The 14,662-nt window shown below is 35.2% G+C and overlaps 1 protein-coding gene across 1 annotated transcript in view; it reads left to right on the top strand.

Annotated features, from left to right (window-relative positions):
• Positions 1 to 14,662, top strand: part of LOC147596585 (nipped-B-like protein) — a 117,908-nt gene that overhangs the window by 84,450 nt on the left and 18,796 nt on the right. The window contains exons 18-30 of the mRNA XM_086769681.1: positions 55 to 135; positions 932 to 1,032; positions 3,564 to 3,702; positions 4,533 to 4,615; positions 5,646 to 5,778; positions 6,701 to 6,844; positions 8,329 to 8,418; positions 8,647 to 8,861; positions 8,962 to 9,064; positions 9,995 to 10,093; positions 10,198 to 10,344; positions 11,519 to 11,653; positions 13,095 to 13,193. Of these exons, the coding sequence (XP_086625807.1) occupies positions 55 to 135; positions 932 to 1,032; positions 3,564 to 3,702; positions 4,533 to 4,615; positions 5,646 to 5,778; positions 6,701 to 6,844; positions 8,329 to 8,418; positions 8,647 to 8,861; positions 8,962 to 9,064; positions 9,995 to 10,093; positions 10,198 to 10,344; positions 11,519 to 11,653; positions 13,095 to 13,193 (1,569 nt within the window). The remainder of the gene's footprint in view (positions 1 to 54; positions 136 to 931; positions 1,033 to 3,563; positions 3,703 to 4,532; positions 4,616 to 5,645; positions 5,779 to 6,700; positions 6,845 to 8,328; positions 8,419 to 8,646; positions 8,862 to 8,961; positions 9,065 to 9,994; positions 10,094 to 10,197; positions 10,345 to 11,518; positions 11,654 to 13,094; positions 13,194 to 14,662) is intronic.

Raw genomic sequence — 14,662 nt, forward strand, 5'->3', positions numbered from 1 at the left:
TAAATATCAGTTTGCTAGTCAAATGTACTTACAATAACTTCTTTCCTTTGATAGGTATCATCTATGGGAATAACACCTTTCTTTGTAGAAAATGTCAGTGAACTACAGTTATGTGCCATCAAATTAGTGACTGCAGTAAGTAATTTTTAATTTGCAGTTTCGTATTCCTGTACTTCTGAGAGTTATTAGGGCATTTACATAGGCTGTATTTTTGCTGGTAGAGAATTGGAGTTTAGAACTAATTTTATTCTTGCATGTTTTTACAGTTTGGTATCATGTGAAAAAATCATGGGGCAGATAAAATATTATTTCAGGAAAACTGCAGTGCAACACAGATCTGCTTGTTCAAGTGGAAGTTTTCCTTCTTTGTAAGGATTATGTATGTACTCCAGTATTTATAAAAGTAATTCTGCCTAAACAAAAGGAGAGGCAGACTTTACAATCCTGATCCTGTAAACTGAAAGAATATTTCATGTCAGGCAAACATTAAAGCTTAGGATATGAAGTAAAACTGGTTTCTCAAATGTGCTCTAAAACCACACGTGTTCATGTTAATTTATGGCACCAGAGAGTTTTGCTCTATACTGGAGCCTGAAAGCTTAGCATTACACTGTTTGACTTTCTTATACAGTATATTGTACCATTGGCAGAAATGTTTAAAACATATGGTACTTTTAAGAGCTATTACACATTTATGCTATCTGAAGATTTTTAAAAATCTATATTTGGAAAAGTTTTTATGTATTTTATAAAGAAATGCTTGCTTTGAAAAAACAAAGCAATGCATTAAAAATAAGATGCATTAAATATAATTTATTTAAATGTCATGTAAAGTGGATGTTTCTATATATAATTTTTAACAATCTATTTAACAAGCGATATTTTATGTAATGATAAATGATTTTTTAACAATCCTGTAACTGTTAAATAGGTATTCTCCAGGTATGAAAAACATAGACAGTTAATACTAGAAGAAATTTTCACTTCCCTTGCGAGACTACCAACTAGCAAGAGGAGTTTGAGAAACTTCAGGTAATTTCTGACATAGATTGATAATTTGTAGACAGTAGCATTTACAGTTTTGTAGATGTAGGATTTTAGGCTTCAGTATTGACAACTTCTTTAAAAATCTGTGACTCCACAAGCTGTGCTTTGTTAGAGGTTGATATTTCAAAACCTCTAGCGAGAGCAGAATTTCCTGACAAATATATTTTGTATTAATCAGTTTCCTATGCCATCATATTTATGCCTGCTTACAAAACAAAATAAATATCTTATTATTTGTCTCACTAAGGATGTAAATGAGTGTGATGTTTTTTGTTGAAAAATTCTTTGGTTCTGTTTTGTATGGCTTTTATATAATTTTGTCATTGCTAAAGCTTAATAGGAAAATGCTGGCTGAATTTCTATGAGTACACACTTGGGGCACTCTTTCCAGGGATTCAATCTAATACTCTTTTGAATGAGTTTCATTTAGGAACTACTCAGTTCACTTTAATTGTCTTTTAAGCACTTCAGCTGAATTTCAGTGCATCTTCTGAATAATAGTATAGGTTCAGGTTCAGTTTGAGAAAGAATCTGACCTGAACTGGATTTCAGTTAAAATTGAGGTTGGACACTAAATGATTCTAAACCAGTTGTTGTTGGCATTGATTTTGTTCTTTGCTTGCATACATCTTTTCCCTGGAGACAGACAAATTGTCAATGAAATAGGTTGTCTGATCCAGGGTGGGTGAACAGAAAGTATCCAGGAATTCACTGAAACTTTGAAGTTGAATTGAGCAACCTTAATGTTAACATGAGTGCTTGTTCCTACTATTTCCTATTGTTTTGGTTATAAACATCAGAGAGATCTAGCAAATAGGAAGGTGGTAGGCATAGGAGCATAAATGGTAGATACCCTCTTTGAATTAGGACCTTTACTAGAAGGAAGTCACTATCTCAAGGCCACAGTGACTGCACTGTTTATCTCTAGAGTCCTAGCTCTGATCTGTTGAAGGACATTCCCTGTCTGTGGCTACAGTCATGAAGGGTACAGCTTACCTAAAATTTGACATGAAAAGATTTTCTCTGTACAAGTAGTCAAAGATAACTTCATAAAGATAATAATTGCAGTCTGTTTTGTGCCCAGTTATTATTTTGATAATTTGGGGATAATTATGTCAGAGATTGTCACCTTTTAGAATCATAGAATCATAGAATGGTTAGAGTTGGAAGGGACCTTCAAAGGTCATCTAGTCCAACCCCCCTGCAAGGAGCAGGGACATCCCCAACTAGATCAGGTTGCTCAGAGCCCCATCCAACCTGGCCTTGAACGTTTCCAGGGATGGGGCATTGTCGTAGTTCAGCCCCAACGGGGACCAGACTACGCAGTCTCTCTCTCACTCCCCCCACTCTCCGAGAGAATAGGAGGAGATTTGACAAACAAAAAAAAACCAAACACGCGGGTTGAGATTAAACAAAAAGTAAATTTAACAGTAATGACAAGAAAACAATAGAGTGATGGAACACAAATACAGTATAATAGCTCACAACAGATCTCCACATCCAGTCTCTTCCAACTAGGAGAGCCTCCCTTCAGCACCCTCCTCACTTATATACTGAGCATGATGTCAGATGGGATGGAATAGCCCTTTGGCTAATTTGGGTAAATTAACCCCAGCTGTTAGCTAATTAGTTAACTATCCCAGCCATAGGGGCTACCAGCTTCAGTTCTCCACCCAGCTCAGGTAAATATTAACTCTATCCTGGCCAGAACCAGGACAGGCATCCACCACCTTTCTGGGCAACCTGTTCCAGTGTTCTACAACCCTCATTGTAAAAAATTTGTTTTTCCTAATATCTACTCTAAATCTACCTCCCTCTGTCTTGAAACTCTATCTTCATATTGTAGCATTAAGTGCTGTTGATGTACATATGGATAGTAAACACTATACTATTTGTCAGGTTAAATCACTTGGAAGGGGAAAAATGTGAGGTGGAGTGTATTCATACTGGTCATACCAACTTAAAGACACTCTTGCATGCTGAAGTTTAGAGTCTGTTACGCTACCTGAAATTACCATAGGTGTAACTCTTGTAGAAGTCAATCCAGGTCATGGTCACTATTTTCTCTTGTTTAAAAGTCCTGCACATTTCACATACATTAAATAATATACAAGTAATAAATTAATAGGACCAGTTTGGTGTATTTTTTAAAGTTATGTTGGAAATGGATATGGCATTGTACATAATAAGCCTATTAGTAAGTGCCTTAGTATGTAGGTATTTGATTTATTAAATATTTCTGTAGATTTTTCATCTGTTGAACTTCACAGATACTTTCATAGCCCATCTGTGAGCTGTTTCAGTTCATCTCTTTGACCTGAGAATAATACTTACCTTTTTTGTTAGACCAAATCTTTCACTGCATATGAGAGAAGCAAATGACTAGATAAATGTCTAGAACACAGATTTCTAGCTGTGGTAATAATTTTAGAAAGATGTTATTTAGGACCAAAAATTTTTTGTTTTGTTTTTTTTTGTTTAGTTTTAGTGTTAATGCTGTCTTTTCTTATTAACAGGTTAAACAGCAGTGACACTGATGGAGAGCCTATGTATATTCAGATGGTAACAGCACTAGTTCTGCAGCTTATTCAGTGTGTGGTGCATTTGCCATCAACAGAAAAAGATTCTAATTCAGAGGAGGAATCAAACAAAAAAGTAAGAAGTTTTTTAGAGCCGTAATTGTGATGGTTTAGCCCGAATCACCACACAGTTTCTCGCTCACCCTCCCCCTCCCCAGGGGGATGGGGGAGAGAATTGGGAAGGAAGGAGAACTCGTGGGTTGAGATAAAGATAATTTACTAAAATAACAAGGGAAAACTACAATAATAACAGAATATAAGGATATTAAAAATATACAAAGTGAACAATATGTGTTTTCTCACCACCCGATGTCCCAATGACCGATACAGCCCGTCCCGAGCAGCGATCACGGAAACAAAACCGAGCAGCAAGCAAAGGAGCAAAAGGGAGCCAGCAAGGTAGAGGGAATGATGCCAGCAAAAACAAGCAGGAAGGATGGATGCCAGGAAGGCAGATACCCACCCTCGCCTGCCCCCATGAGCATGACGTTTATGGCCTGGAATGCTCTCTTTGGCCAGTTTGGGTCAATTATTCTGTCTGTCTTTCTCCCAGCTTCCTGCATCTGTAAATTAGCGAGACTTGGAAAGCAGGACAGTGTCCTTGGTCTCATTCACAACAACTGGTATCATCAGGGTGTTTATCAACATTCTTCACACACTAAATCCAAAACATACCAGCTACTGAGAGGAAAAGTTAACTCCATCCCTGCCAAAACCAGGACAATAATATTTCTTTTTTTTTGTACAGGAATGACTTTGTACATATAATATTTTACGATGGTGCTCTAGTAATTAAGCATTGTATTTTTATGTCTGCTGTAATTATTTGATGAATGAGAAATGCTGATCTGGAAATTATTTCTGTGTATGCTAAAATATTAGACAAATAAATCTTGTTATTTTTAGGTGGATCAAGATGTGCTTATTACTAACTCGTATGAAACAGCCATGAGAACAGCACAAAACTTCCTTTCTATTTTCCTTAAGAAGTAAGTACTGTTGCATTCTTTAGTATATTGATGAAACCAACTCCGAATAAAATCTATCACACCTTAAGACAAACCAAACCACTTTGCAATGCTAAATGCCTATTAATGCAGTTACTTATAACAATGTACTTTATAGATCCCTAAGAGAGCTACCTGTCTGGAAAAAAAAAGATGGAACAGAAATTCTGCAGGGAGTTCTTTACACATTTAAGAATCTGTCTGATCGTTTATGTAGGATCCTTTTATCAGAGGTCTTTTACTCATCTGAAGCATGAAAGAGAAGACTAAGTAAAATATTTAAGTGGTGAAACCAGATTTTTTCAGTCGTCAAAATGACAAAGATATAAAAAACCTAAAATTAACTTTCATTTAGATAGTTAGGAATGTCAGTAGCTCAACAGGGGAAGAAAAATATACCTGAATAACCAAAGGATTTGTAACAAAAAGTCCTGAGGTTTTTATCATGTTAATTTCTATTGTTAAGCCAAAAGGCTATTTACAAGCCATTTAGCCATATCTCTGCATACTTCTGGTATCATTAAAGTTAGGGGTGCAACGTATAAGTGAAACACTATCAGATATGTTATCTTTTGATTTTTTTGCATTCTGATTTTAAGCTTTGTGGAGCATAATACTGAGATGTCTTATCACTGTGAGATAAGTCAGACCAGATCTAAGGACACAACACCTCCTAAATACCCCACTCTAGCTTGAGCTTTAGCATTTTACCTATTTTGTCCATCCAAGTTAATGCAGACTTTAACTCTAAACAATAAATAAAAAAATCTTAGGAACAAAATTATAATATCCTGTATTAGCTGCTTTACTTGCAGTGCAACTTGAAGTGATAACTTTTTAAACTATTTGTCCATAAATACATAAAATCAAATTTTCTGCTAATAATTTGGATTTTTTTAGAATTGCATAAAACTGGTTTTCTGGTTAAACATAGGATTACTTCTGTTTACATCAGAAGAAAAGATTAAATGGCTCTTAAATTAACTTACAAAATGCATTTTCTTTTGAACAGGTGTGGCAGTAAACAAGGGGAAGAAGATTACAGACCACTGTTTGAGAACTTCATTCAAGATCTTCTTTCCACAGTCAATAAACCAGAATGGCCAGCTGCAGAGTTGCTACTTAGCTTATTAGGACGGCTATTGGTAAGGGATTCTTGTTTTTAACTATTATATAAATTTATTTCTCATTGCAATTAAACTTGTTTATTTCAGCTCAAACTATTACAGGAATGCTTTCTTATTGTTGACACACATGTAGCATTTCAGGATTTTCTTACATGTATCGCTATTATCTAATGCATAGAAAATAAAATTTAGGTCAGAAGATCATTGATATGGAACTTAGTAAAGGTCATATATATATATACAGTTTCTCATGGAAGTCCACATCTACTATTCCATGACATTTTCCACATTAAAAAATGCCATTGTATAGCATCTAATAAGTGTAGATATTCATTGGGAATAAAGTCAGAGTAATAGTTGTAATTATTCATGTTAAATACTTCTCTGGACTATTCCTTTAGCACAGAACCTGAAAACAGTTAAGTTGTTTGGTCTTTTACCAATAATAGTACATTTATTTATGGAATGTGACATTTTACAGAATGCGAATATTTTCGTTGATGTGTTTTTGAGAATTATTCTTCAGTATTACAATGTAATTAACACAGTAATTTGAGCTGTTTCTTGGAAAAATATTTTATGGTCTTGTTCCTGGTAAAATGTAGCTTTCTTTATACTTTTGTGTATAATGAGGAAGTTGCATTATGTTGCTTAAGATCTATGCTATTGCAAAGGATATCTGCTCTACTAGATGTCCAGTTTATTTTATAAAAATATATATTTAAAAAAACCTCTAGCAGGCATATTTGTAGAAAGAGAGACCCAAAAAAGGAAAAAACATTAATGTAAAGTAAGGAGTGTATCTGTTATGTAATAGTAAATTACATAATTTTATGCAAGCTAGGTAGAATTTTTAATAAAGTCAAGCAATGTGTTGTTAGAAGAATCTCAGTTGCATAAATAAATATTTTTTAAAAACGGTTTATTCTACTTTTCTTAGGTTCACCAGTTCAGTAACAAATCTACAGAAATGGCATTAAGAGTTGCATCCCTTGACTATCTTGGAACTGTAGCTGCAAGACTCAGGAAAGATGCAGTCACTAGTAAAATGGATCAAGGATCTATAGCCAGAATCCTCAAACAGGTGTGTGAGAGATCCCGTGCCAGCTGGATCAAAATGTATCCATTTAAAAATTTGAACGTTTTAAAGATATGTGAAAAACTGACATTGTGGAGAATGAGTTTTCATTGTTCAGATTTCTGAATCAAATATACTGAATTTATAAGTATCACATTTGTTAATTCATGTATTTCTCACACCATCTCCCTAGTGATCATATTAAGTGGTTAATTACAATGGTAAAACCAGTTTTCTTGTGACAATATGGAGGAAATAATGGAGCGACAGTTCGATTCTATCTTAAGAGGCCTTAAAAATATATATATGTATGTGCATTTGCTATTTCAAAGTGGTAATTGGGCTTATGGCACTCATATACAGGCTTTAGAGAGGTAAACTGTTATGCTGTTTTTATGCTGTCTTGTAGATGTTGAGAAAGTTAGTTTTTGATTCATTAACAAATTAATTGATACTGATTTATTCTCTATACCCCCTATATGGGGAGAAATACATTGTCTGATGGTCATATACAAAATCGTTATTCAATTTACATAGGCTAGAACTATTTAAGAGATCAGGATATACATATTTCCTATAAAATAGCCTCTTGGAAAAAATACAGTCTGTTTCTAACATTCGTACAGTTTAGATATTTACAAATCTGATACATAGTCTCCAGCATATGTTCTCAGATTCATATTTCATAAATAATCCTTTTTGTGCATCTTAAAACTGCTTCACAGGAAAATATTATCCTATTCTATAGATAGGCTTTATGCACTAGATGGCATTTTTATAAAATGTATGTTTGTTCTCAAGCTTTTTGACTGATAGAAACTTAATTGAGTCTCAGAGAGCGTGATTCTTTAGTGCTGGAGTTCAGGGGTGTTTGGGAACAGCCTCTATAAGTTCTTTCCTAGATGGATTGAGCATACTTGCTGCACTTTCTCTCTATGGATGCTTTGTCCCTGAAAACAGTTATACCAATTATTTTTACAAAGGGACAAGTTATTTTTATTTCTTTAATGCTTCCCATATGTTTTTACTCTTGTCTGTTTCATATTTATTTTCATTTGACTTTTTTGCCTTTTATCCCTTTTTCACCTGAGAAGTCACAGTTTCAGTATTTAATATTAGTGAGAGAGCTAACAATGACTTTTATAGGTTAAACTTTGTGTCAGTCTACTGTGTGTGATTTCAGCCCTTTTTTTTTCCTCTGGGACAGAGGATCTTCACACAAGATCATAGAATGAAAATTAATCAAATCAGTCAATCTGTTTTAAAACCAGTCTTATTCTGCTGTTAATCTTTTTTAGACTTTCGAGCCACAGTCTAATTTGGTTTAATCTGTATAAAGTTTAGAAGTAATTGATTAAAAAATTGTTAGATGTATTGATAATTGCAGAACATTAACTTCGGTGTATTTTATATGTGGACATGCAGATTTACAGATGATAATTACCACTGTGCAATATTCTATTTTATAACTATCTTTCTATTTCTGATAGGTTTCAGGAGGAGAAGATGAAATTCAACAGCTGCAAAAGGCTTTGTTAGATTATCTGGATGAGAACACAGAAACTGATGGATCATTAGTGGTAAATTTCAGCTTTCTGATGTCAAGTGTATATAAAAATAATTTTAGCAACATGTACTGAATAAAATGATTTTTGGTCATGCATATTAGTGCTTCAATGAAATTGTCACCCTAATATATACTGTTGATTGTATTTTCCAAAATGTGGTTGATGCATTAGACTCGCTTAATCTCACTACAAATCTGTTAATTTCACTCTTCTCTATCTGTTGTTTTTGTTTGTCTCCAGTTTTCTCGGAAGTTTTATATAGCACAGTGGTTCCGTGATACAACTATGGAGACAGAGAAAGCAATTAAATCTCAGAAGGATGAGGATTCATCTGAAGGAACTCATCATGCAAAAGATGTTGAGACCACAGGACAAATCATGCATAGAGCGGAAAGTCGCAAAACATTTCTTCGCAGCATCATTAAAACTGCTCCGTCTCAGTTCAGTACATTAAAGTACGTTTCAGCACCACTGATTTCTTTATGAACCATGCATTTGACGTTTTTAATATTTTTTTATAAACATGTCCTAATTAAAACATTGGTTTTGTGGCAGGATGAATTCTGATACTGTGGACTATGAAGATGCATGTTTGATTGTTCGCTACTTGGCCTCTATGAGGCCATTTGCCCAGAGCTTCGATATTTATTTGACACAGGTAAACTGTGCTGGAAGTCTTAGTACAGTTAAACACAGTTGGTTTCTGATTCCAAACAGTTTTGTGGTAGTGTGCAATATCTGTTCATTGTTGAGCACAGGTATTTAACAGGCCATAACACCATGTGCTTTCATATTCTGTATTGATGACAGAAGTGCTTATATTTTTTTTTCTTGCATGCATTTCATATGTCATATTGTACATATGTTATTTTATTTGTCTGTGTATGTATATGGCAAAATCATTATCTCAGATGTACACAGTAAAAGGATAATTATAAAAAGTTAAAATATTTTTTTACAGTTTCTGTAAGATGCATGCTCATTTGGTAATATTAACTCATTAAATTGATCTTAATTTGATTTGAAAACACAAGCCAACTTGGTTAATTGCTTGCAGTGCGTGTTACTGTCACTTTGGAAGCTGTTGTTTGACCAGTGTGGTTTATTTCCTTTTTCTGGAGAAGAGCACTAACATGTTGTCATGGTGACATGTTTGAACTCCAGTACTGGTTTAGTTGTTTAGTTGTTTAGTTTAGGTTGTGTTACTTATATTGAGCCATTCTTAAAATTATAGTGCCCAAATCCAACGCTCCTGTTGAAAGAACCATGGTGAAAGTCAGAACCGAATGGCAAAAGTAGAGTTTAAAATGGACTTAAAGTGAACATATGGACCCTGTGTAAATCCTGTTTGGAACAGTCTTAGAGATGTAGCAAATCCTAGTAAATATCCATGCTCAGTTATCAGTGCCACGAAACATAACTTGCATGCACCTTTTTACTATCTGAGATGATCTATAGAATTTTTAGTAGACAGATATTCCTATTTTAGTTAAATCACTTGCATGTTATTCTGCTGCATTTTTGCCTGTTAAACATTGTTTGCTACCTTCCCAAAGCAATTGAATTGTTATTTTTGTTCTCTTATTAGATTCTGCGTGTACTTGGTGAAAATGCAATTGCTGTTCGAACAAAAGCCATGAAGTGTTTATCTGAGGTTGTTGCTGTAGACCCCAGTATTCTAGCCAGGGTAAAAAAAAAATTAAATATCCATCATGCACATGCGTTCTTCTGTCATGCTTGAAAGAAATTTTTATTTCTTATTTTGGATCTGTGTTTATTTGTTCCTTTTAGTTGGATATGCAACGAGGTGTTCATGGACGGTTAATGGATAACTCCACTAGTGTACGAGAAGCAGCTGTGGAGCTGCTTGGCCGATTTGTGCTCTGTCGTCCTCAGCTTGCTGAGCAATATTATGACATGCTGATTGAAAGAATATTGGTATGGTGACTTGTGATAGTTATGATAAGTATCATTGGAAAATTTGTTTTCAACTGAGTTTATATGTTTAATAATATGGAATGATGATCCCAAGAGTAAATTATATCTTATTATTTTAATGGGAAGCATCATGCTTTTAAGACCAACCTTGTAAAATGCATCACTTGTTTCCAGTGAGGCTTTGTTACATCAAAAGGAGAAAGTTATACTGCATCAGAACCAGGATTATATTCCTTTTGATTCCTTTATTAAGGCACAAATTAGGTGAAATGAGGAGTTTTGACACATCTCTGAAGTCTGAGATATGGGTCACTGAGGGTAGTTCAGTAGTGTGGGTGATGAAGAAAGATCTACAACACAGTAATCTAAAGTTGCAACTTGTAATCCAAAAGAAAAAAAGATAAAACTATTTTGTTTTTCTATGCTATGTTTTAGTGTTCTAAAAGACTTATTAGACTTTTTGTATAAAAAGTGTTTTTGCCTGAATGTTCAGATAAAATACAATGTTAATTTAACTGTAAGATAACACTAGCTTTTAGCATCCATGTCAGGTTTTTAGTTAAATACTACTCATTTGCTATAGTTACATGATAAAACATGTTCGTGAAGGGTTTTGGAGATGTGTATATGAGCATGCATAAAGCTATTCATTCTGACATTCAATTTAAACAAGTTTTGAATAAGGTAATATGAAATGAAGCTCCTCATCCATCTCCTTAGATGAAGCCTAGGAAAATGGAAAAGATTTGCTGCACGTATCTTATCCATAAGCTTTATCCAAAGGCTTTTGAAGTATTGCAGTCCAGATCTGCAAAGGATCTTGTGTGTTCCAACAAAATAGCTAAAGCATCATCACATCTAGCTTGTAAACTCTTGAAGTAAGAAGTGGAATTATCCATTTGCAACATCATGAGCTCTTAAATGGGAGGGTACAAATGGAGGAAGCATTTCAGTGTTCTGGGGACTCAGCCAGAACCTTTAGAATTGTTGCAAATAAAGTGGTATAAATTATGCTGACCTTTTGTATAAATGCACTCCAGAATATTTTAGCTGCCTTCACTAAATATGTTTTGCAGGTCAGATTGGGTGATCTTTAAATATTAATTCATATAATATGAAAATTAATTAATATGTCTGATTTGTTTTCAAGAGCGTAATGCTTTTCTCCTCACAGGATACTGGTATCAGTGTCAGAAAAAGAGTCATAAAGATACTTAGGGATATCTGCATTGAACAACCAACATTTCCCAAAATTACGGAGATGTGTGTGAAAATGATTCGGAGAGTCAACGATGAAGAAGGCATTAAGGTAGAATGAAACATATCCTTCAGGATTTTCATTATCATAATGTGTTTCTATATTTTGACAAAAAAAAAAAAAGTATTTCATTGCATCTTTGTAATTTTTATTATTTTTATTCACTTTTAATTTTTGAGGGCAAATATTTTGGCTTTCTACATTGTTGTCTGACTTGGTTTTATTTCTTTTGTTTATTATATTGTCTTAAAGTTCTTGCTGACAATCAAAAGATTTTTAAAAGCTATTGTCTAGAGTTTTTTTTTTTTTTCTTCTTGCAAGTGTTGTCTCTGGTACTTCTCTTTTCTAACAAGTAAAATTGGCATATAAAACTCCTTTCTGTAAGCAAAATAAACTTTAAGTCAAAATTAAGTACTTGATGTTAGTATATGCCAGTTTTGTAAGTTCTGCATATTAAAAATATAAAGTATTAATCTGTGCTAATTTTGCATTAATTCTGAATTTTTAATGAATCAGTTATTCCCTCTAAAATGTTACTTATGTGATCATATTCTACTCTTTGTGCAATGTATATGCAGAAGGGCATAAAACGAAGATTATGTGTTGAATCATAAACCTGACACTGATTTTTTTTTTTTTTTTACAAAAATAATTTTTTAATTGCTGGGTATTTAAGAATACACCTGTAATAATTTTGGATCACACTTTCAGTGGTATCTGAAATCTGCAACTTTAAAGCTGCAGCATATATTTTTACCACTTGAGATACGTTAATGCCAAGTGGCTTTCAGAGAAAACTGTTAATCATGAAGTAGATGAACAGCTGGATCCAAGATGCTGCTAGGAAAGGAGGATAACCTTGTTCTCTCTCCTCCTTTCCCTTGCCTTTCCAACAACCTCAGATAGATGAGGCAGTATCTGCAATGTATTTTTTTATGTCTCTATGGATGAGGAATGCTTTTACAACCATATGCTTTATAAGTAATTCAAGAATAATTAGCTCACTTTCATTCTATTCCATCTTTTCCTCCATCCAAAAACATTGGAAGGGAACTGACTTTCTATGTTTGGGTAGGGAGACTTGGCTTCTCTCTCTTCTTCACCTTGTCACAGCTGTTCCGAAAATTGTAATCTACAATTGCTGCTGATTCTGCTGTAGAAATTGTAATCTTGTGTTCAGTTGTCAGCTTCTCAGGGCACTATGTTTTTCTGAGGAATGCAAATTAGTGCAGGAAAGTGGTAACTCCATTTTCTGTAGCATCAGTTCCCAGTGATCATTTTATTGAAGCTTGCTTAGAGGCCAGTATAATTGCTGTAATAGTAGATCTGGGTCTGTCTCAGATAACATTCTCTGCAAGTGTCTCGCTTAGGTTGAATAATTCCTTACGACATGGCACGTATCATCAACAAATCTATTGTATGGATTTATTAGAAATAATACCTACATGCCAATATAAGCTTATTTATTTCTGCTAACTTTTTTTTCCTTCAGAAATTAGTAAATGAGACATTCCAGAAGCTCTGGTTTACTCCAACTCCACACCATGACAAAGAAGCAATGACCAGAAAAATACTAAACATCACTGATGTGGTATGTTAAACAAATTTGAATTAAGTTGCATGCAAAATTTGATTATGTTTTTAGAATCTTTGAAATATTGTCTGTAGTCTTTTAGAATACAAAAAATACGCAGATAATTTAATTATCAGATGGTTTTCTTTGTATGTCTCCTGACATTGAATATATGCTAGAATTATTCATCTGATGGAACAGGCTGGAGTAAACTTTAAATGCTCACTAATCTGTTGGCAGTGATAACTGAGACCACATTATATCCAGGTTGCATAAAATACTTGTTCAGTTAAAATACAACAAATTTCTGTTATATTTAACATGTTCCAATAAATGCTAGTAGCAGCATATAGTTAAGCCTAACTAAGAAGTTGTTTCTTAAAAGAAAAATTTCCTCAATTGCTAACATTTATTTTGAAAGATTAATAAGATGTTTTAACAAATACAGGGCCATGTTCTCACCCAGGTGTTCTGGTTTTATTTAGTAGAGGAGGGGCTATGGTGGCAGCTTCTGTAAGAAGTTGCTAGAACTCGCTCCCCTTTGTTCAGTGGACTCGGCCGGGCCTAGGGCAGACCCACTGCTGCCAAAGGCCGAGCCAATTGGTAGCAGAATGTTCCCTGATAACGCCTCTGCGATAACGTATTTAAGAAGGGGAAAACAGAATAAAAAAAGAAAGAAGAGAAGATGTGAAGAAGCTGGAGTGGGGACAGAGAGGGGAAGAAGAAGGGTGAAGAGAACCTGAGAGGCATCTGCCTGCCTGTTGTGAAGAATTTCTTGTGTGAGGAACGGCTGCAGACGCCAAGGTCAGTGAAGAAGGAGGGGGAGGCAGGCCATGGAATCCATGGAGGAGCAGAGATCCACCTGCAGCCCCATGGAGGACCCTACGCCGGGGCAGGCAGATGCCTGAAGGAGGCTGTGGCCCATGGAGGGCCCACTGAGGCAGCCATTCCAGAGGGACTGCACCCCGTGGAAGAGATGACCCATGCTGGAGCAGTTTCACGAAGGACTGTGGCCCGTGGGAGGGACCCCACGCTGGAGCAGAGGAGGAATGCGAGGAGTTCTTCCCCCGAGGAGGAAGCAGCAGTGTAAAACACTGTGTGATGAACTGACCGCAACCCCCATTCCCTCTTCCCCCTTGTGCCACTCAGGGAGGGGGGAGGAGGTAGAGATAATGTTAGAACCGAGAAGAGGGAGGGATGGGGGAAGTTATCTTGTTCTCTTTCTCATTATCCTGCTTTGTTTTTAATAATAAATGAATAGTTTTTCCCCAAGTGGAGTCTGTTTTGCCTGTAAGGGTAACTTTAGGGATTTCTCCCTGTCCTTATCTCAAACCTCGAGCCGTTTTTCTTATGTTATCTCTCCCTGTTCCCTTGGAGGGTGAGGGGAGTGAGAGAGAGACTGTGTAGTCTGGTCCGGATCAGGGCTGAACTACGACACCAGGGTAAAGTAGTATCTGCATAATTTTATCTCCTTTTTAGGAGCAGCA

Source organism: Chlamydotis macqueenii, chromosome W (assembly GCF_036417535.1).
Source record: "Chlamydotis macqueenii isolate bChlMac1 chromosome W, bChlMac1.mat, whole genome shotgun sequence".
NCBI lineage: Eukaryota > Metazoa > Chordata > Aves > Otidiformes > Otididae > Chlamydotis > Chlamydotis macqueenii.